Source organism: Lissotriton helveticus, chromosome 5_1, assembly GCF_964261635.1.
Source record: "Lissotriton helveticus chromosome 5_1, aLisHel1.1, whole genome shotgun sequence".
Taxonomy (NCBI): domain Eukaryota; kingdom Metazoa; phylum Chordata; class Amphibia; order Caudata; family Salamandridae; genus Lissotriton; species Lissotriton helveticus.
In genome coordinates, this window is record NC_136065.1 from 1,348,675,348 (window position 1) to 1,348,699,039 (window position 23,692).

The window sequence follows — 23,692 nt, forward strand, 5'->3', positions numbered from 1 at the left end:
TTGCACTGACAGTCTGTGAAAGCGCCATGATACACGACCCTTCCAGTGCTGCAGGGCAGGGGTGGCTCTAGGCTAACGGTGGCCCTGAGCAGGGAGCATAGGTAGGGGCCCCGGAAGAGGGGGTGTGGGCGGGGAGGAGCCCCCCGGAGCTCAGGAGGGATGGGGTCAGGTTGTTAGGAAGTGGAACAGAGCCGGAGGCTGCCAAATCCCTGTCTGGGGCCACCACGCAAATATGTATCCATCCTCAGAGGATTATTATATTAAGGATATATATTGGCGTGGAGGCCCCTTGGGTTTGGTGGCCCTGTGCAGGTGCACAGCTTGCACATGCCTAAGGCCGCCCCTGTGCAGGGTGGCGGACTGCTCTTGCAGCCAATCGGTAGAGCGAAGAAAGAAGGTTCAGGGCCAAAAGGGGGAAGGTGGACTGCTCTTAAGCAGGGTTGAGGTGTCTGACATCATGCTGGTGATCCAGTCTATCGCTTTAGTGAAAGCCCCATACTGTTATGATGAGCAAGATGATCAAAGGAACATATGTTTCTATAATAGAGGATCACGCATGCATGCAATCTATACATATTGTAACAGCAGTAAAAAGAGACAGCCCTACCCATACATCTGGAGTGTAACAGATGGTTTATGTTTTTCTCTCCTGACAGAATTTCTTACGAAGCCAGAACAATAAGGCCAATTATAATTTGGTGTGTGAGACACTCCAGTTCCTGGACATCATGTGTGGCAGCACCACCGGGGGCCTGGGGCTCCTCGGCCTCTACATCAACGAGAAAAATGTAGAGCTCATCATTCAAACCTTGGAAACACTCACCGAGTACTGCCAGGGTCCGTGCCACGAGAACCAGGTACAGCACTGCGCTCATCAGTAGAGTCAGCTTCTTTGAGTGCTGAAACGTCAGCATCACACAAGGGGTGACAGTGATATTTCACCCCGTGCCCAGGTGCATGTGCTGGTAAAGGTACATAAGTCTAAACTAAGATTCACAGGGCATCTCTCTGGGTCTCAACAAAGGTGGCAGAATGGAGGGAATCACCTGTTGTCTCACAGGAGATCTTGAGGAGGGGAAATTAACATATCTTGATAGTACATAAGGACGAGTAATGATTTTTATCAAAACATTTCCCAAGGCACTAGACAAACATCTCTAAAATGAATAATTATGGTAGGGCACTCAACATACTAACCTCCTATAGATCGGGGATAGGCACATTTATAAAAGATTCTTCCTGTGGTCTCAGGAAAAATCCCAACAAATTAATCTTTGTGTGGTCTTTCAAACGTCAACCTATATGCTCTCCTTAGCACTCAGAGGGAATGATGAACTAAAAAACTTTCCTGGGATGTGCGGCAGCAACCTCAACAAGCAAACCTTCCTCGGTCAAGAGGATGGATAATGTATTTAGCAATCAATCTAGTGAAACAGGAAAGGCATCTCAGAAGAAATAATGGGGCAGATTTATGTTAACTGGCGCATCCCCAGGGATGCGCCAGTTAACATGCGCCACAGTGCGCCACTGCTCCGCCACCCATGGTGCGCCGCATTTATGATGCGGCGCACCATGGTGCAAGGCAGTGAGGATGCGTGACGCATCTCTCGGCCTACGTGCGGCGCATTGCAGGAGTCATGTCGCAGGTGCGACATGACTCCTGCAATGCACAGGAACCACCTATTCTATGCATGCTGCGTCACCCTTACGCCTGCTTCAAGCAGGCGTAGGGAATTGACGTAGAAAGTGACTGAGTGAAATCTCATAGATTTCACTCAGCCACTTTTAGGAGGCGTTCCTGCGCAGGAACGCCCCCCCTGCGCAGGAACGCCTCCTTATGGCGCAGGGGTTTCCAACGTGACGCATCTCCTAGATGCGTCACGTTGTAAATAGGGCGCATTGTTTGCGCCGCCGTTGCATCACATTACGTGACGCAATTGCGGCGCAAGGAGGCGCAAGAGCCTCATAAATCTGCCCCTACGTCTGTAGCATGTGTGACTGTAGATACACATACTCTGCATATTCCTACCGTCTAGTGTTGGCCCCAGTTGTTTGCAACTTGTTTTTCTTCAAAGACTTTTGAGTCATAAGAACTGTTGTGACTCCACCCTTGGTACGCAATGCACCAGCACACTGGGTCAACCTCAGATTATTTTCTTCCGCTAACGGACTCCGAAGTTGACACATTTATACACACAACATTTCTTGTTTTCTCAGGTCTGTTTTGGGTCCAGTAGCTCCCTCTTACAACCCAACATCCAAAACAGCTTCTGCATTGAAGAAAGCTTCAGTTCACACCTTCAGGACTTAAGAACTGATGCCCAATGCGAGGGACACCTCAATGCATTGCGCCTCGAGCCACCATCTTCTCCACGGTCCCGCTGAGGTGCACTCGAGAATGAACTTAGGACAACTATATGGAATGCACACTTTTCTACTTCTCTCCTATGTGTAATGTAAAATATACTGGTATGGGAGCTGAGCATCGAGCCCGGAATATATCCGTAACCAGCATAAACCTTTATGACCCGCACCACCAGTCAGTACGCACTGAACTTTAGAGATTTTGTTGCTATCCATGAAGGACCCACGGTAGAGCACTGAAGCTCACCATGCTGGCCACCCTCTCAGCACTGAAAAGCCACGCTGCTTGTCAGAATCACTCATGTGGAAGACCTCCTGGCAACCTTCTCCAAACTCAGCATCAAAGCCGCCCTCGACCATGAAGTTGGACATCTTGGATGGGTCTGTCTTCAAAAAGCTGGCTGATGTCATTCACTCAGACACAGACAAAATTCCTGCCAAGCCACTAGCACCAGGACTCATTCACATAGTGATGAAGCAACGCCTCACCGTTCACCTCCTATGCCCTTGAGCTACAAAAGGGTTAGAGACTTGGCTACCTGTCTTATTCCTTTCCTATCATTACCAGCCATACCTCCTCTTCTACCACTGTCGCTACTACCACAGCTCCCTTCTCCTCTGCCACAAGATTCTGGCTTAAAGCCATGCTGTCCATATTACCCCCAGGTTACCTATGATGAACCCTTTAGGCCACAAGGGGGAGATGACCCATGGGAGGGTTATGCCTTAAACCCACAGGATGTTTCAGACCTAGATCCATGCCCTGCCAAGCCATCCCTACCAGAAGGCACTTCAGCATACTATGCAGTAATTCAGAGGACCACACATCACTGCCATGTAAAACTCAATATAATGGAGGACGAGGACCACTTTCAGGTTGAATCCTTGTCCTAAACCATACACATGGTACAGTATCTACTGATGCTTAAAAGTATGCTGAAGTCAGCAAGTGACAACCTGAAGGAGCTAGTAAAGGCCAAGGCTCCTTGGTGCTGCATACTGCCTGTAATAGCCCCCCAGCACCGGCCATAGGAGAAGGTCCCCTGCCTGGCAAGGAGTCCAAGATGATGGACATTGCTGGCAAGTGTGTACTGCTTGGGGCAGCCACACATTGGTGATTTGCCAGGTCGGTGTGGCTTCTATCCAGGTACTATTGCTACCACTGGGAGGAGATGGAGGAGGTGGTAAAGCACCTACCAGAGGACCAAAAGAGGGGACATGAGCAGGTCAATGAGGGCAAAACTGTTAGCAGCTCTTAACACAGCAGCTAGGGGCACCAACACTAGGGTTCTCCCCTGCAGGCAAACCTGCCTTAGGGTGTTGGGGTTTAGGTCTGAAGTGCAACAGCACCTCTTAAATATACCTTGTGATGGCGGGCACCTATTCAGACCTTTGGTTGATCAGATGCTTGAAAAACTAAAAAAGCATAAAAACAAAGCTCCCTGAGTCCCAAGTCTGCTTTCCTGGAGCAACAAACCAGTGGAGATTTCAAAACAGGAGACACAAGCCAGAGACCCCCTTATCAACAATACCAACTTTTCCTATGAGGACTGCCAATAGCATAAGCCCTTGCATAGACGTTGGGGGGATGAATGAGGTTTAGGCACTTTTACAAAAGGGCGCAAAAGAACTAGTACCTGAACGCCAATATGGCGTGGGGGTGTAATCCTTATACTTTTTAATCTCCAAAAAGGATTGGCTCCCTCCAACCAATCTGCGACCCCTAGCCACTGAATGGGACTACCTTCTTCGAACTCTCACATGGTCACTCTAGAAGACGTTATCCAAGGCAACATCATATGAATGCTGGATCTGAAGGATGCATGCTTTCATATCCTGATCCACTCAGCACATCAGCAGTACCTTTGGTTTGTGGTAAGTGGACTCCACTTTCAGTTCAGAATCACTACAGCCTTAAGGGTGTTCAGAAAGTACTTAGCAGTTGTAGTAGTGCAACTGTGCAGAAATGCTATTCACGTCTTTACATGCTTAGACAACTGGCTGATCAAGAGCCACAGGAAACAACAATGCCTAACGCACACTAAAAAAGCAGCCTCTTTGCTTCACAACCTAGGTTTTACCATCAATGCCAAAAAAACGCATCTCCAGCAAATGCAGCCCTTCTTCGGCTCAGCAGGGCCGGCTTTAGGACGGTGTGACTGGTGTGGCCGCACTGGGTGCTGACCTGGGGAAAGGTGCGCTCAGGGCCGGCTTTAGGGCAGTGCGATGGGTGCAGCCGCACTGGGCGCTGACCTGTGAAGGGGTCACTGACATCAGGGGGGGTGCTGTGTTTAGCAATGACCTGTGATTGGAGAGATGAGGGCCCCTTTTGCCCGGTGGTAGTGAGGAAATCCGACGAGGCAGTCATGGGTGTGGGGGCACCAAAAATTATTGTTGCACTGGGCGCCACCAGGGCTAAAGCCAGCCCAGGGTGCGCTGACCTCAAGGGAAGTGCTGTGTTTAGCAATAACTTACAATTTAAAAACTCCAGCTGCAGAGTTCCTTATTTGTCCAGCTTTCAGGCAGCAATAAAAGTTTCAGGATTACTCTTGTGACTCATGTTCCTGCTAGAGAGAGAAATGGAGTTTTGTCTAGTGGCAGTTTAGACGCGCCATAAAGTAGCCCAAAGGGTTAATATGCCTGCTGCAAGGAACACCCACCGTGCAGATCACAGATTTGTATTTTATCTGGATAGCTGAGTGGATTACTGCTTTTGTCACAGAGATCCAATTATTACAGCAGTTCATAAGATACAACCCTGATATAGAACAGTGACTGTTACAAACTGTCATCAAAGAGCTGCATGCAAATTGCATATAATAGGTTAGGATTCTATATTTTTTCCCCTGGTCGTTCATTAACTATTCCTAATATTGCTAAACATTGTTCGTTTGGGTAGATATACATTCATATTAGTAAAGCCAGCCTTTACTATTGTTTTAAAACAAATTAAATGCATGTGAGAGAGGGGAGAGTTGAGTGGCACTTTTGCCCTGTGGTAGTGAGGGAATCCGAGGAGGAGTTGATGGGGGTGCAAAAATTGATTGTCTCACCGGGCGTCACCAGCGCTAAACCCGGCTCCTCAGTCATCAATGTAGTGACAGGTAAGGAATACCCCAAAGATCAGAAGGCGATGGCATTCCAACAGCTGCTTCTTCTTTTTCTAACACACTATCCTATTACTGTCTGGGCAACCAAGCAGAAACATCAACAAAAACCTTGCTAAGTCTTCAGAGTTTGATGGGAAACCTTTGGGAGACTAGTTTGCAGTACTCCAGATTCATAAAGTTCTCCTAATTCACGTAGTGGGCATGAGGTAATGTTTTTTAAGATTGTTTTATGGAGCTCTTTGACCAATGGGGAGAGTGTCTTATCTGGTAAAAGCTGCCCTAACTTTGGTCAGTAGAAAATAACCAAGCATCAGAGGGCTGTTGTGGGCACATATGAGGGGTTGTTGTATCCTCATCAGCTCTCCTCATATATGAGAGCAGCAACATCATTAACATCATGTACAAATCCAAATGTTTCATAGCCTAAGGTGAAATGCCATAGTGAGCAAAATGCCTTTTAATCTATAGAGGAAATGAAATCTCACCAAACAGAAATACACAAACCCATTGGGGTCCAGTCTACAAAATAGATCTTGGAGTAAGAAGAGTTGCTAATTGCCAGATTGATAGGTCTAACCAGTAAATTTATCAAATGTGGCAGCATGCTTGAGTAAGAGCATTTTCATGGCTATATACATTGGACCCAACTCACAAACTACATTTTGTAGTACATAAAGTAGTACTACAGTAGTATTACTTTCTTTCTAATGCAATTCACAAACCTAAGGGTGAAGATTTCTACCTTCACCTCGTCTGTCTTTTCCTCATCGGGGAGATCTGTGCACATGTAAGTTTACTTCTTAGGAAACTTGTGTGGGTCTAGGGGAAGTGACAGGAAAATGTACTCCACCCCAGCCTTGGCGTACGTCTAGCAGCATATATAGCCACTCAAAGATATTGCAACACATAGAAAATAATCAAGACAAGGACTTAAAATAAATAATGTTATATCAATTTAAATAATTTCACTTTAAAAGTAAAATTATATATATAGATATATATTTGTTTAGTGGTAAACATTAAATTCTAATATATACATACAAATATTAGCTATTAACCAATTTTGAAAAAAATTATTAAATTGAACATTCAAAAAGCAAAAAGAAGTTAAAATGAATTTGGTCTAATTAAATATAACTTTTAAAATATATTTACTAAATATTAATATTGACATGCTAATGAGATTTTTAAATTGTGTTTAAAATATTTAGAGACTAAAATTAATATTTTCATTATTTAAAAATGTAATAAACTTTTAATTTGAAGAGTTAATGTGCCGTCACATGATTTTATTAGTTCTAGTTTAGTAATCATTTTAAATTAATGTACAATTTATGTTACATTAACGTATTTTAACATGTTCTTTTTAATTTAATAAACAGTATCATTTTTATTTATACTTTACCATATGACGATCTCAGGCCTGGTGTTCAAGATCTCTGAACATTATTAATAGTAACTGTACACTGGTAAATTCAGTCTTAGATTTCTTGGGGGTGGAGCAGTGCTTAATTTGTGTCAGTGGTTACAGGTGGGCTCACAGGCACTCATTCCAGAGCAGTGGGGAGAAAAACACAAATGATGGAAAGAAAGAAGAAGAAAAAGACAGAAAACCAGGGACAAAGGTAGAAAGCAGGGATGAAAAAGAACATGCAATAGTGAGATAAAGGGGCAGGGAGTGTCTGTTGGTGGATCAAAGAGGCATAAAGTGGAATTAAGACTACACAGCCTTGGTATAAACACTGCCAATATTTTCAGCATAAGCCACAAGCCTCTGAGCAAATCCTTGAGCCCAGGCACTTACTGTTTTAGAAATTCAGCACTAAGGTGGAGACATGTAAATATACACTTAGGGGTGAATCTAAACTCGGAAAGGGTCACTAACAAAAAGTGAAGAGGTGAAAGAGTGACTTTAAAGGTGAGCAAATCTGCATATGTGAATTTATGTATGCGAATAGGTTTGACAGTCTAGAAGGGGACCAATAGCATCTCTCTCACAAGGTAAACTACTCTGTCCACGATAGATGGTGGTAGAGTCTGTCTCTTGTTCTGTTACTGAGCTTCAAGATAGAGAACATCAAGTCGGTTTTTAATTATTAGACACTATGTCTTTTTCTCCATGCAAAGGTGTAATTTACTTTTAAATATGCCTATTTTTTAAACGTCATTACTGTCCATGAAACAGTCGACATACTTTCTCTTGTTTCTATGTAGATAGAGTGAAAAGTGGAATCTTTTGGTAGGTTGTATGTACGTATGTGACAAGGCGTGACAGGATCTATTTCTGGTTAGTTACTTAGGCCTCTTCTTAGTTCTTGAATCTTTCCAACATAAGCAGTGAAGTTTGCCCAATCTTTAATGATGCTCCTAAAGGTGGCAATGTGCAACCAGTCTCTGGTTGGTTAGAAACACATTTGCAAAACAAATCTACACATCCACACAATTTGCTGCGCACATGCATTTTGCCATGTACACACAAGAACTTAACCTGGCCCTCAGGTTATGTGGTCAGTGATGTGCAGATTCCAAGGTATACTTCATTTATGGATGGATGTGGTGATATGTGTACCTGCTCCATCTCCCCTTCCCTTGTGGCAGTCCTGCATTAGCATATGGTTGCCACATGTGAAAAGTCCACTGCCTGTGTTTCAGACTCCTTACTTACTCACCACTTATGACATACATGAGGGAGGAATACAGATTTATATTCCCACCACTAACGTTTAGGTTGAAATATAAATCTAAGCTTCGACATATATAGGTCCTCTAAGCCCATACCTGCCAAACCTCATCACGTGGTCATGCCCATGTGGCTCATGGGAAGCAATGTCTAACATAGCTTAGAGCTTCTGTCCGCGGCTCTGTTATTCATGGATAGAAGGGCAGAATATGCGAGCAAACAAATCCAGCCACACATTTGTAACAAGTATTTTAGCATCCCAAATGTGCAACTCATTTATGCAAATTGGGCCCCCTAGTCCAATCGAGAAAGCGCTGTTAGAGTTGGGTATTTTGTTTCTAGTTCATTATTGTGTGCCTCGGACCTGACACGGTTGGAAAGCTACTGCATGTTTAGGAAGCTGTAATGGAGTTTGTGTTTAAACATTATTCATCAACAAATTAACTTACCTCATTATTTGTGTCTCTCACAGAGCTGCATCGTGACACATGAGTCCAATGGCATTGACATCATCACAGCGTTGATCCTAAATGACATCAGCCCCTTGTGCAAGTACCGAATGGACCTGGTGCTTCAGCTAAAGGTAGAAAGAGGGACAATACAAGCAAACTAGTGATTTCATATACTTCCTTTTGCAGAAAGACTGGTCCAATATCAAGGTCACTACTTTGGGGTCGCCAGTGCACAGGTGCTATAGAGAAGCATGGTTGTTCAGACATGCCTTGTGTGAGTAACTGCCTATTTTAGTTCTTGGTGGATGGGTCACTTTGTCACAAGGGTGATGGATTTCCCGTCCGCCGAAATATAAATCCCATTAAAACCTATGGGATTTAAATTTCAGCGGATGGGATTTCTTTCATCGTTGTGATGGAGTAACCCATCCACCAAGATCTAAATCAGGCCCTAAGTCTATTGTAGGCCGATAATAACCTATTACAGGGCAGGAGTAGATATCAACTCAGTAATCATGAGGAAATGAAAAATGTTCTGTTCACCAAGGCAATTGCTGTAGTTGAAGCAGAAGCACACTGTAGCTTGACTCAAGCCTTTGCTGCAGAACGCAGTCATGTCAACTGGTACCTCATTTTAGAGTCTACCATTCAATGAAACTGCATTCTGTAGTTGTTGGGTGTCAGTGCGACGCCATTAGCAAATGAGAAGATTTCATTCTTTGAATTAACACCTATCCTAAGACAGCAGTGATTTAGCAATGACAGATCATTTGTTGATTCATTGCAACATTCCTTGAGCAACACCACAAGACGAGCAAATGCTCTGAGTACCAGTCAAACGTGTGCTTTATAAAAACACATAACATACACTTGCCCTAACGTAGGGAAATGGAAACCATTCTGGAAAGTGAAAGAACCTTGTGCTGCACACGAATCCCAAGGAAATTACAATGGGATAGATATCATGAGGTAGCAATAGTCATCTTAATGGAAGCTAGAGCTGCTTTTACATATTCTAGTCTATTTGACTGTACAAACACTATCCTGCACCTATCCTGCACAAGGTGAACATATGTAACTTGCTATTCCATTTCTGATGGATGGGCCAGTGGGTCATGAATCCACTGGATGACTGTTCATGCCTGTAGCAGAATGGCGTCCACTGTGAGTGATGAATCCCTTGGCCAGTGCTCCTCTCCATTACAAGAAGTGTAGTACATGACCTGATAAAATCTAGATCTTTGCATACTTCTGGTTTATTACAGGTGAGGTGGTAAGATTGGATTTAAAGCTCATTCAGCTACTATTGCCACATGATATGGAGTTCATGTTTTCCCCGAATTTTGAGATTCCCCACTGTTAAAACGAAATAACATGAAGTAACAGTTTTTGCAATCAGAATGGGATTAGCCCTCACTGTTTTGGCCATGTAAATTTCACCAGGGAATTTCTTGACGGAAGCTGCATGATTAAAACCCCAATGTCAAAGCGCAATTGGTGTGAAATGTGTGATTTCAAGTGTTTGCCTACCTTGGAAATTTACCACATCGCTCAAACTAACGTTGAAAGCATCTGGTATGTTTTATTTCTATTCTGCTATAATGTTCAAATGCATCAATTGCTTTCTCTGTTTATTTTTTGTTAGGACAATGCTTCAAAGTTACTGTTGGCCCTAATGGAGAGCCGACACGATAGCGAGAATGCAGAGCGCATTCTGCTTAGTCTCCGGCCGCAGGAATTGGTAAGCACCCAAAGGAGAATGAGTGGTCTTCAGAATACTACAGAACAGTGAATTTCAGACCATTATCGCTGAAAACTACTTTACTGAATAATCTAACACTTTTGAGATAGAAGATCTAGAATGAATCTAGAGGGTTTTTTGAATGAATAATAAAAGAATCTAAAAAGAAAATTCCTAAGTAAATTTGAGGGCTTGACTTCCTTAATGGCAGAGTTGTACTGAGAAGTTATGCAATGTCTGTTTCTAGTGAGTACAATTACAATGGAAGTAGGTTATGGACCTCTCAGCCAGCAAACAGATTCTCTAGTCTAAAGCAAGTGATGTAAACCAGAGAGTAACAAGAGGAAGTGGCGCAAGTCCTTTCAACGTGGAGGTAGCTCTGGAGTTGTTCTGAGACTTGCCTGTCTATTGGTAGATTTGAAATGGGAAGTGAGGTAGTAGTACCTTAAATCTTGAAGGTAATCTTCACATTGAGTAAAACTGTAACTACTAGAGTGGCTCTTCTATGGTAAATGAGTTGAGTTGGTAAGTAGTGTGATGTCTCTGACCTGGGATTTAAAGTTTTGAGTGGGATGGTTTATATTGTATTTTGTATAAGAGCATGTGTGGCAATTTAAATATACAAAGTGACAGCTAACTCAGTAGGTTAAATCACATGTTCCTCGACTTCTGCTTTAACAAAAGGTAATAGATCTAAGGCCCATGTACGGTCTAGGGAGGAGGTTTATCAACTGTTTATAATTATTCTGGAAAATTAACTGTATCTCTTGCTCATTACTGGTAATTCTTTTCAGGTTGACGTCATCAAGCAGGCTTATCACCAGGAAGAGGAATGTGAAAACTCTGATGTCTCTCCCCGCGAAGTAGGACACAACATTTACATCCTAGCACTGCAGGTAAGGGTTGTGTCTTCCATCAAGCTTACAACATTGGAGAGTGAAGGAGGGATAAGGGAAAGCCCTGGAGACACTAAAGCTTAGAGAGATGTCTGTAGGATATTTACGATCCTAGCACTGGTACAAAGCTATGAAATTTTGTGTAAGTGTCTGACCTCTCCCAAAACCATCCCTCTAGAGCATGTGCTTAGGTACCGAAAGGTTAATCAATAGGTGCATTACTTTATAATTTTTACCTACCACTTCTCATTTTTAGAACTTGCCGTTTCTTGAAGGTATAAACCAAGGCCTCTTAAACCTATGCATTCTAGACCTCTCAAGAATGGAAAAATTGTCTTTCCTAATACGATAACATGACTGATTTTTTATTTACAATTTTTTTATAAATCTTTTTATTAAACAATCTCGACATCAAGGTACATTGTCACAATGATTAGTGGGTAGGGTACAGCAGGTTACAAGAGAAAAGCATATGATTGCAATAGAATAATTCAATGGAAATTACGGGGAGGGTGGATCATCGCTGTCCAATTCACGAGGGGGAGTACAAATGTCCCCACGGTATGCATTCCAAGGGGCCCAAATCCTAGACCATTTCGGGGGCAGCCTCGGGCCACATAGACAGTTTTTTCACGTAACATACTCCAATCAAGGTCTTTTTCCAAATCAGTGACCGTGGGTGCAAGGGTGGCCCCCCAGAGCTGTGCTATATTCCTCTTGGCGATCATACAGGTGAGAGTGACCCATTGTGTTGCATGTGTAGTGAGGTCAGTTGGTTCCAAGGCATTGAAAAGGCACCTGGGTGCTTCTGGTTTGATTTTGACCCCCAATGTTTCGCTCATGACCGCATGGATGGCACGCCAGTATTCTTGGATGGAGTCACAGTGCCAGAGGATATGCATGAATGTGCCTGTCTGAGTGCATCCCCGCCTACACGAGTCGTCTGTCAGCCCACCTATGTGTACTAATTGGGGTCCAGTCATGTACACCCTGTGAAGGATTTTAAGTTGTACTAGGCGGAGCCGCGCAGGGATAGCAACAGTCCTGGGGGAGGAGACTGCCATCTGCCAGTCCTCATCATCTACTTCGAACCCATCCCTAGTCCATTTCTCAAACAGTGCCAGTAGGGGGTCACCTATATTATTGATCAGCTTCCGATAGGTAAGGGAAATGGCCCTCTCAGGTAGGTGTCCATCCAACAGTCTGTCCTTCAATGGGAAGCTTTCTGGGGGGGGGGACATCACGGGGCAGTGTTGTCTTTAGTGCGTGCCGGACTTGGAGGTAGCGAAAGCGCTCCGAGTTCGCAAGGGAGTATTGGCTTTGTAGCGTGGCAAATGGTTTAACGCCCTCAGAGTTCCACAGGTCTCTGATGTGGGAGATACCGATTAGGTCCCACTTGTCGAAGCCCTTAGATTTTCGCAAGTCTCCTCGTTTTTGCGAGTCCCATAACGGAGTGGCGAGGGTCAATGTATTACTCCAACCGAGGGATTTAGTTGCAGCATGCCAAATTTTAACTGTGTGCTCTGTAGGGCCGCTGAGTGGGTATCTGTCCTGTTTGGAGTATAATGCACGGGTAAAAGACCCGTTTGGGAGGAGCCAGCAGTCCATAATGAAACCCGGATCATCTGGACGGCCGTATGTGCAATGATTAATAGCCGCATGGTGTGCTGCTCAGTAGTACCTCTTGACATCAGGTAACCCAATACCGCCATCGTACCAACTGAGCAAAAGTTTGTGCATGGCAATACGCGGTCTTCCGCCCCACAAAAGGTCTCGCTGGAGCATTTCGATCTCTTTAAAATACGGGTTCAGACCAGGATCAGCAGAGTTTTGCATGGCATACAGAAAGCGAGGCAGGGACATCATTTCAAAAAGGGCCACCTTACCCAATAGTAAAAGCGGGAGTGTCTTCCAATACGTGATGTCACTTCTGAGTCGCTGCAGGGGGGGGGCAAGGTTACGCGCATGTCTGGCTAGTAGGTCGAGAGATATGTATATGCCCAAGTTTTTGAAGCCGTCCAAGACTATAGGTATGGGGCAATTCCGGGGCAATGGAGGAGAACCCCCATGTAGAACATAGAGGAGAGATTTCTGCCAGTTCACACGGAATCCGGAATACCTGCCAAAGGTGGCTAGGAAATCAAAAACGGCAATGAGAGATCTCTTGGGGGACGTAAGGTAAAGGAGAATATCATCCGCGTATAGGGAGATGCAGTCCTCCCAGTCTGCCGACCATCACATCCTTTGGATCATTACGTCCTTGCGGATCCACGCTGCAAGGGGTTCGAGGGCCAGAGCGAATAGCAACGGTGAGAGGGGGCACCCCTGATGGGTTCCCCGGCTGAGCTTGAATGTCTCAGATTTCCTGTTATTGACAACTACTTGAGCCATAGGCCCACTATGCAGCAAGCGCACCCATCGACAGAAAACTGGACCAAATCCTATTTTCCTAAGTACTGCAAAGAGATAAGGCCACTCAAGTGTGTCAACTGCCATAGTGGCATCTAAGGAGGCTATGACTGCATCCTCCCATATAGTAGGAGTTCGACCTAGCACCCCATGCACTCTGCGCAGATTCAGAGCTGTGTTCCTTCGCGGTATAAAGCCTGATTGATCGAGATGCACTAAATCCCCGATTACTTTAACCAGTCTGTTACCGAATACTTTAGCTAGGATTTTGGGTTCTGCGTTCAGAAGGTATATGGGGCGGTAGGAGGCGCAGTCTGTTTTTGGCTTTCCGTCTTTGTGGATTGTAACTATAGTGGCGATTCTCTGATCGGGGGCAGCGCACCCTTTTCAAGGCTGTCTTCATACATGAGTTTCAGATAAGGGGCTAATTTGTCGGGGCGGAGCTTGTACAGTTCAATTGGAATTACTTTTGGGCCAAGAGCCTTGCCCGGTTGGAGTGTTTGGATCGCCAATGCAATTTAGTCCGTGGTAAGGGCACTGTCAATGAAAGTTCGGTCAGTTTCAGAGAGGGTTGGAAGTGAGATATCTCTGATGAGTTCCGAGGAGTCTGACTCTGTGAAGGGCGCCACCGAGCTGTAGACTGAGTGAAAGTGTGCTGCAAAGTGATTGACTATGGATTGGGGGTCCGAGATAGGGGATCCGTCAGCGTCTCTCAGTTCTGGGACGAGTCTACTGGCATGTTCTTTCTTGTTACGCCAGGCAATTAATTTTATTTACAATTCTTAGATACTTGGAGTGGACTGATGAGTGATTCCTTACAGGATGTGTACATGCTGTATGATTTTGATGAGAAACCAATCAAAGGCTCTGCGTGTTTCAAAGCAAATATAGAGAGTTGGGCATACTCTAGTTTCAGTGCTTCTGGTGAGGTTGGGGGGGTGAGGGGGGCTTTAATTGCCACACATTGGGTTCTTTGACTTTGCTGATATTTGGGGAAAAGAGTGTTTACACTATGCATAATCTGACCACCTAGTGGTTGTTCTCAAAAAGAGTAATATGGATGAGTAACATCTTGGGACATAAATATTTTGCAGAACCAATATGTCTTATGATGAGGTTGACCTGAATTCTGCAATTCCATTAATGGAGATGCCATCTTTGAGTTGTATTTTTCGCTGCTGTCTTTGTAAGTTCTGTATGAGAGGTAAAAAATAACAAGCATTTGCAAAGCCAATAGGTCTTGCAGGCTATGTGTGCGGAGAGCAAAAGGGGAGCACGTCCCAGGAGAAGTCAACTCAGGGGGAGCAACATGGATCAGAGATGTGAAGGGGCAACCTAGAAGCTTCAGGGTGGGAAGAATTAAAGAAATAAAAAGCAAAAAGAAGCTGGCAGGAAAGAGTGGTGGAAGCCATGAAGGAGCAACATGGAGTAACAGAGAACATGTGGGGAGGGGGGCAGGAACATGAGGGTGAAAGCAGCACACCAGGAGAGACACACTGACTCTCAAAGAGGGCTAAAAGTAAAATAAAATAACTGGAACCCTGAATGTGAGTAGTGAAGGATATACATCATCCCAACAAAAGGACGGCAAAGAAGCTGTGCTCCAGAGGAATGACAAATGCAAACGCGAAAAGAAAGCTATTGAATAAGAAGCAAGCAAATGCGATTGACAAGCAAACCAAGTAATGGTACGCAGTTGGCTATCCCAAAGTCCACTGTAAGTATTGGCATTGTTCACAACAGGTCATCAACAACAGACAGCTAAACGCTGTCTGTAGAAGAGCCCTAAAACAGAGGAACCTTAGGAATTACCTGTGATGTACGCCCTTTTACAGTTCAGCTGAAGAACAGATTACATACACTTCAGACTCGTCACTATCAGAGCACTGGAACCATAAATATCTGTATTACATGCTGGTGCCTACGAATCGTCTGCCCTACAGAAGCCTGGGTCTTTGGTAATTACCAGATTAATCAGATTATTTAGAATGTTTGCAGAGTTATAATTTTGTGTCTTTGTGGCTAGTGATTTACAAAACACCTTTTAAGGTCTGCTCATGGCGTCACAGTCCGTACCTTTGAGAAGACACACAGGTTGTATGTAATTTGTGTCTTCCTCAGAATAATGGCGACACTTGCTGCCGGTCTCTTACTGCTTCTCTGTTAATAACACACAAAGAAAAACACAGTGACTTTGGGCCTGGGGGTTCCCTGCAGCACACAGCTTTTGGAGACAGTTCAGACAGATTAAGACTACAGCACTGATGCAAAAACACCTGGGACCGCATTACATTTACGGCACACTTTCCCTGTTTTCACCACGGCACACCTTTAAATAGGCTCTAGCGAAAGTGGGAAAGAAACAATTTGTGCCATATTGATACAGTCGGCCTGAAGGTGACAATAGATTTTGACACATTAGTACCAAAGAAATAATGTAACTGAGTGGTAAATCATCACGCTGAAAAAAAGTCTAAAGCTCAACACTGAAATGAAAGATTGACTACATTGACACTAAAAAAGTGGATTGACATCAAGTAGAAAAGGCTGTATTTTTGATGCTTCAAACACACAAAAGGTAATTGGAAGAATTATTGCAAATAGTCTAACCACTGGCAGTCACTTGGGGTAGCATTCCTAACTCATTATTCCCCCCCCACTGTGCTACTATAAAACGAAGCCCGCCTTATGCACATTGGTATTGACCGTGCTTCTTGATGTTCTTGATCAAGGAGGTCATGCCTATCTTCTCTCTGGTGCGCTACCTCTGTGCGGTGCGGTGATGCACCTGCCTACGGTGTCCTCCTGGGTCACTAGTTATAATTGAAAGTGAGTCACATTGGCAAGAACTGACAACGCAGCCCGTCGCACTCCTTCGTGGCACTGAATCATTTCCAAAATAGTAGTCCTGGGTATTCCAAATAAAACAATATAATCAATAGTATATTTCAATGGGTTATTTGATTTTCAATCATCACGTTTGGGTTCGTTTCAACAATTCAGTATATTGGATTCCATCATAGTATATACAATCCAGATGTTAATCTTCATATTTCATCTTGAACCAATTCATTTAAATCCCTACGCATTTCGTGCTCATGCACTTCATCAGGGGAAAGTGGTGAATCTATAAATCGAAACATGGTAGAACAAGTATAAATGATACGGAAGTAGATAAGGGTTATAGGAAGTGAAAAAATAAGAAGAGAGCGAATTCATGTAAGTCACATGCGTAGAACAGAATACGTGTGATCCTAAAAAGTGAAGCAGTATAAATGGTGACTGTCAAACTGGAAGCACGTATCCATAAGCAAAAAAACCTGTGCATGCTTGGGGAGGAAGTACTCGTGAAAGTGTCGACTGTGGTAGACCTTCACACAACCCCCGTGTCGAGTGTAAAAACGAAATGGAGAACAGTCTTAAAAAGTGCAATGAATCGTGTATAAACAAAGAGACTCTAATGGCGGTGATCAGGGTGCCGCTAAGAAATGGAAAGAAGTGCCCCACGTTCGGAAACCGAGTTAAAGACCCTGTGAGTTAACAAATATCCAGATGGTGAAAAATTATCTACAGTGCCCCGTAACGGCGGCTTACCGGAAAAGTATCGGTGACTGTCCTGTCTGGGTTTCTGCAAAAAGTTGTTGGTCGAACGCCACGCATGCGTGTTGATACTCTATATGTAGCGGTAAAAAGCGGACTGATCCAATCTTCTAAACTCGTAATGAGTTTATGAAACCGCAGTCCTGGTGACAAATAAAATACAAATAAACCGTGGAAACCAGACAGTAAGGATGCATTGTCCACAATCAGTCGGTAGACAATGGTGGAGTAAAAACCGGGGAAAAAAAGGCGGTTCGAAAAGTGAAAGTGTCGGCCATCTTGGAGAGGGCTGTATGACTGTGTAACCCAATGGGTGTGATGTGTGAGTGTAGAAAACAGAGCTCATAGAGACAAGTAACAAGAGGGTAACTAAATGGGTGAAAGGTGCATTAATAATAGATCATACTTTTCAAAATGCTTAGTCTAATACACATATGACCTTAAATAGATAAACTGACATTTCTCACAAGATATTACAGAATCATAAGAAGCAACTGTATTCCATCCGGTCATTTAACCCTTTCGGGTTAAATGAATTTAATTTCTTAATCCAGTACATTTCTTGTTGTAAGAGTCTCTTTCTGTTATCAAAGCCTTGTTTTGCAGAGACCGTCTCCAAAACCATGAATCTGATTTGGCTCACATTATGATTGTTGGCAGCAAAATGTGAAGCAATCAGCGCTTTCATTACCTTATTTCTAATTGCACTTTTGTGTTTCGTTAGGCGAGTTTTTATTTTTCTCACACACGGGAGTCCGCACGGACATTTGAGCAGGTAAATCAGGTGCTACTATAAAACGAAGCCCGCCTTATGCACATTGGTATTGACCGTGCTTCCGGTGGGAACAGTCCATAATGAACTGCCAAGCGAGTCCCCCTCCAGAAGAGAACACATGCAACCCCAGACCAGTTATAGCCTCATTAGGCCTTGGTAGTGAGATATAGTTTGGATCCTATGTCACTGCGAGCAGAGCATGACTGGCCATACCCTTGGCCACTAGGAGTATTACAGCAAACACACATAAGGTAGATGGTAGGAATGCTTGCAAATAGACTAACCACTGGCAATCACTCTGCAATCACATTGCAACCCATTGTTTTTCTCCCACTGTGCAGTGGCGGCTCCTCCACTAGGGCGGAGGGGTGTGGCCCACTGCTTTCTCGCCACTGTGCAACTCTAGACAGAGGCCTGCCTTAAGCAAAACAGTACTGACCCTACTCCTGAACTACGAGGCGTGGCCCCAGCCTAAAGGCAACACAACCAACACCAGGCAGATTTCGGCCTTAACAGCAGGTGTGGCTGATGACATTTCAAAGTGGTGGGTTCCCTTTCAGCATGCACAATGCTTCCGAATGCTCCTGGATGTTTTAGAACCCACAAGTCTCCAGTGTACATAAAAAAGCTTACCTGCGGATTACCAAGTCATGTTCTTGATCAAGGAGGTCATGCCTATCTTCGCTCTGGTGCGCTACCTCTGTGCGGTGCAGTGATGCACCTGCCTACGGTGTCCTCCTGGGTCACTCACTAGTCATAATGTCATAATGAGAGAGGACTTTTTCAGGAGAGAAATGCGTGCATGCTGTACAATATTTGATGTAGTTTTGGTTTCGGAATGCAAGGCAGACCCTTTAATTCATCAGATTAATACAATCCGGGGAAGCCAGTGTCTAACAAGGCGCATTCCGAAAGGAGATGTTTTCAATTCACTCATTATAGACCGGTCGACAGAGTTCAAGTTCAATGCCACGAAAAAGGAGTGCTCTCTGCTAGAAGTGACACCCACACATGAAAAACTGGAGGCAGAACCACATCAACCATGTAACCTATTTTTGAAAAAATATAAGAAAATTAGCTCTTCGTGCTAATTGAATTAAAAAACACATATTAACAATTTCGTTTTGGAAGGTGACGGGAACCATAACAAAATAAACATATGCTCTCTGAAGCACTCGGTCCTAATGATGTCATTAGTATGCATGTTGCCGAGCCCACATGTAGCCTTTAATGGTGGAGGTCCTTTCAAATCTATTTGTTATAATGGCCACTTACTATTTTCAAAGTGGGATACGCAGAGACCAGTACTTTCTCCAGTCATCTGGCTCCGAGCATGGCCCGGGTGACGTCCCCAGGGCCAACTCCCCTAACCAATCCCGACACTGCTCTCATTCCATTAACCAGCATGAAAGCAGCGCCAGGATTGATGGAGCAGGCTGGCTCAGTGCTCATACTGGCACTGGGGTCCTGTGCTGTCTATCCACCCGGCTGTCTAACACAACTCAGATTGGAGAAGTTTAAACTGCGCATGTCAGGCTGGCTGTCGCAAGACAGTCGGCCAAAGTGACATGCACAGTTTAAAATGGTTTAGCCAGGCACCAATCCTCCCTTTTTCCAGGCTGCACTGCAGCAAGACCCCGCAATGCCCTCACACTCCTCTCTGGTGGTTGGCAGAGAAAAAAAATGGTAATAAAGTGACTTTATTACCATTTTATTTTTCACTTTTTTCTGTGCCCATATCAGGAGGGGGCAACGTTCCTCCACACAAATGGGGCAGCCGCAGCAGCTTAACAGGCCTCATCAGTGAGTTATAGCGTGGACCTGATGGCACAGTGAGCAGGGGACACATGTCTGGGCATATCCATGGCCACTTACTGCATAACATCAAACACCCAGCGGACGAAGAATGATGGATCGAAATGTTACCCCAAGCGATTCACAGCGATTAGACTATGTGCAAGCATTCCACCCATCACTTTTTATGAGTTTGCCATATTTTTGATGCAGCCAAACACACAACACCAGCCAGACTTAGCTGAGGTCAAGAAAATAGTCATTTTCAGAGAATGGGGAATATTGCTTTGAAGGATGCCCAGCATGTAAAACTAGAAATGGCTCACATTTCAAAAGAAGAAATAACTTGCTGCCAAAAATAATTTTGCAACTTGAAACTATTTTAAATGACACCTTTCCACTACCCTTTGTAATAATAATATTAAGACACTAAGTATAACACATATCTGCCTCCTATAATAACTCAAACTCCAGGGCATGCAAAACCAAAACCTCAAACTGTATCTGACATTAAAACATATCACCCTCCCTGACCAACATTGCAAACCGGAAAACACCACATATTTGGGCTCTATACCACAAATTACCATTACCTGAAGCAGAGACAGCAACACATTGTACATTTCTTCCCAACACTTTCTCTGATCTGTACCACAATTAATACCACACAACAGATCACATTCCAAGCTCAGTTCGTACCTGAAATAATACCAGCAACTTAGGATCACTAGCCTAGCCATGATCTGAGAGCAAAACAGATTGCTCAATGAACTTTGTTCATATCAAGCTTGAGCCAACTCTGTTTATTACAAGATACCAACCTTTCTTGGGAGTGTGTGATGCCTAAAGAGTGTTGCTGGGATCAGTAGTGGGTAGAGGCGGAGGCAGGTCGTAATCCTCCAGAGGGGCAAGTGCATTACATTACTGGCCTGGTGGGGAAGGCACTGCTAAAATGGAGTAGTATTTACAGCCTCCAGTTCCTGAAATGTAAGCAGCAGGGCATCCCATTCCATAGCAGTAGGGTATTTGCGAAGTCCCCAAGCTAACTCCTTGCAGAGCAGGGTGCGATCAGCATCATCCCAAGCCAGGAGCAAGAGTTGCCACACTGATGGGGATGGGGCCCAGTCAGCTCCCAAAGGGGTCAAAATGGCTTGAATCAGGGCTGGGTCCAGGACACAGGCCCCAACTTGGCACCTCACAGGGCATGGGAAGCAGCCTATGGCGTACGCCTCACAAGTGTGAAGAGGTGCTAAGTAGGTCAGCTGTGCGAGGTGGGCATTGATCGCTATCCAAAAGTGTGTAACCCAATCACACGCCCAAAACATGCGGCGCAGGACCATGTCAGACTGCATTTACTCCTGGGAAATCTTTGCCAGGTTTAGGCAGGCCCTGTTCAGTGTGAAGAACTGTAGAAATTTAAATCTAGCGCTCCTTGATACCATTGCCGAATAAGCTAATATTCTGTTCCATTCCTTGTTGGGAAGGGGTCAGTAAAGGTACACCTCCCATTTTCCATGCAAGTCTTAAGGGGTATCTGGTGAAGATCTCAAATGACTCCCGACAGGCTGCTGTTTCCCATATTGTGGAGGTTTTGGATAAGAGTATGGAATGGGGGCTCGGTGTCTATGAAATGCCAAGTGGTGCATTATGCATGGGATAAGGCAAGATATTTTAAAAAGTGTCCTGAGGAATGTTACATTGCTCAGTAAGGTCGTGGTAAGACAAAAGGGTGGCGTCATCGGGAAGGTCACCCAGGATGACATCATGCCCCCCAGTTTTGCTAGTCACCAAGCAACAATTGTGACATCGGCCCCCAGGTGCCCAGGAAGCCCTTCAAAGGAATGACTGAAGCATACGTCAGTGCAGAGTTTGGGATACATAAGCTTCTCTGATAGAATAGAAATGGGAAGAAGGTGAGGTGCTGTGAGCGGCTTGGTCTGAGCTGGATGAAACAGGCAAAGCACAAGGACTAGACACCAGGGTTGGAGGGTTGAAGCAGTGTCATCAATGTAGTGTTCCGCAAACCACTGGCATACCCATTGCAATTGGGATGCCAAGTAGTAGTGTTCAAAATTTGGAGTTCCTAGGCCTCCCCGTGTTGTGGGTAAGACAAATTTGGTCAAGACCACCCTGCAATGGCCCTCTCTCCAAATACGGTCACCAAAGATTTTGTTCAACAAACAACAAAACGAGGTTGGCAATATGAGGGACAGATTGGTGAAGTAGTACAACAGGCACTGTAGAATTATCATTTTAGAAAGACTACTCTGCTGGCATTAGGGAGGGGACAGAGTGTGCTAGAAGAAGGTCTTGCTTTGAATGACCATCACCGCTCTGCCAAGGTTGCCATCAAATAGGGATTCCGCTTTGTGTTAGATCACGGAAACGTGTATGGTTGCCAAGTCATCTGCCTACCTCCCACAACTTCGCCCGGATCATCAGTGCTGGGACCCGGCAAAAAGGCAGGTTTCTATCAGTTAACGTGAAGGGCTGATATAGAGGCAAACCCAGTAAGGGTGCCTGCGATGTCTGAGAGATAAGATCTTGCGTCTCGGATAGAGAGCAGGATGTCATCCAACTAGTGGAAATCCCCCTGGGTCCGGTCTCTGAGCGGGATACCCCATGTCATTCCCCCTCACACAGTCTGATGGCAGCCTCCAGAGCAAGAGCAAACAGGAGGGAGGATAGCGGGCATCCCGGCTTGGTACCCATGTAGAGTTTGAGAGCGGACAATACAAGTATGCTTGTTCAAACTCGCACCATTGGCACGCTGCCAAAAGTCAGATCATTCGTAGTATGTGATCATCCAGTCTGTATTGCTTGAGCAGGTCAAAAAGGTGCCATTGACTTTCCTCATTCACGTATCTACACTCATCTCTCTATCATTTTTTATCAGTTTTGATGGTGTGCCCATTATTGTGTAAATGTGTGTTGTTGATTTATGTGATTATTCTAGTCTATTTTAAGGCACCTAGTTATGCCACAGATATTGTATAAAACAGATAAATATATGTTCATCCACACAAGAAACCCCTCAACCAAAAACAAAACCTTAACTTAGCTTATGTGAAATTGTACTTCAAACCCAGCCTTTCCTTTCATACTTGATTGCTCAAAAGAAAGCATCATCATCACATCTTTCTCACATCTATGAATATGACATTCATTTCAGGAAAATACACTGAAACATGGTCTACTTTCGGTTTCACAGCAGTGTAGATCATAGACAATGACATAAAGAGGCCACCTACATAATTGCAGATACATCTGCAGTATGGTGGTGAGCGAACATCTAGGCATGTTTGGTTATTCAAGAGCCTGCCCGAAAAGTATTCTTTTGTCTCCTTCCTGTAGTTTGGGCCGCCACTTTTTGCTGTCATATTTGTAACAAGGGCATTTCATGCTTCTGGAGCTTTTTGACCTGAAGTCACCTGCCTCTAAACTAGGAGCATTTGGTGGAGCTGGTTACAAATGTTATAATGGACTATAGACCACACTTGATTCCCATCTCGAACATGGCTATTGATTGAAACATGGACCACTGCCCTCAAACCTCAAATGTCAATTATGAGCTCTAATGTGATCTACATTGACTCAAGCACTCGTGCATGTCCATCCCGGCACCAACTCCTCATAAACAGTTCAGTTGTGCACATTGCATGAATAGTCAAGAGCTGGCGACCACCTGATACTGCCTGCCTCATGACCCTTCCAATGTTTGGCTTGAGCGTTGCTATACTCTTATCAAGCGTTGCTTTGTTTTTCTGTTTTTAGCTGTCTCGTCACAATAAGCAGCTGCAGCAACTCTTGAAACCCGTGAAGCGAATACAAGAAGAGGAGGAAAGCATCTCATCTATGGTAAGACATTGAT

The 23,692-nt window shown here is 44.4% G+C and overlaps 1 protein-coding gene across 1 annotated transcript in view; it reads left to right on the forward strand.

The window, feature by feature from the left end:
• Window positions 1–23,692, forward strand: part of ITPR3 (inositol 1,4,5-trisphosphate receptor type 3) — a 568,454-nt gene that overhangs the window by 500,925 nt on the left and 43,837 nt on the right. The window contains exons 42-46 of the mRNA XM_078644240.1: window positions 657–857; window positions 8,627–8,737; window positions 10,252–10,347; window positions 11,142–11,243; window positions 23,596–23,679. Coding sequence (XP_078500366.1) covers window positions 657–857; window positions 8,627–8,737; window positions 10,252–10,347; window positions 11,142–11,243; window positions 23,596–23,679 — 594 coding nt within the window. The remainder of the gene's footprint in view (window positions 1–656; window positions 858–8,626; window positions 8,738–10,251; window positions 10,348–11,141; window positions 11,244–23,595; window positions 23,680–23,692) is intronic.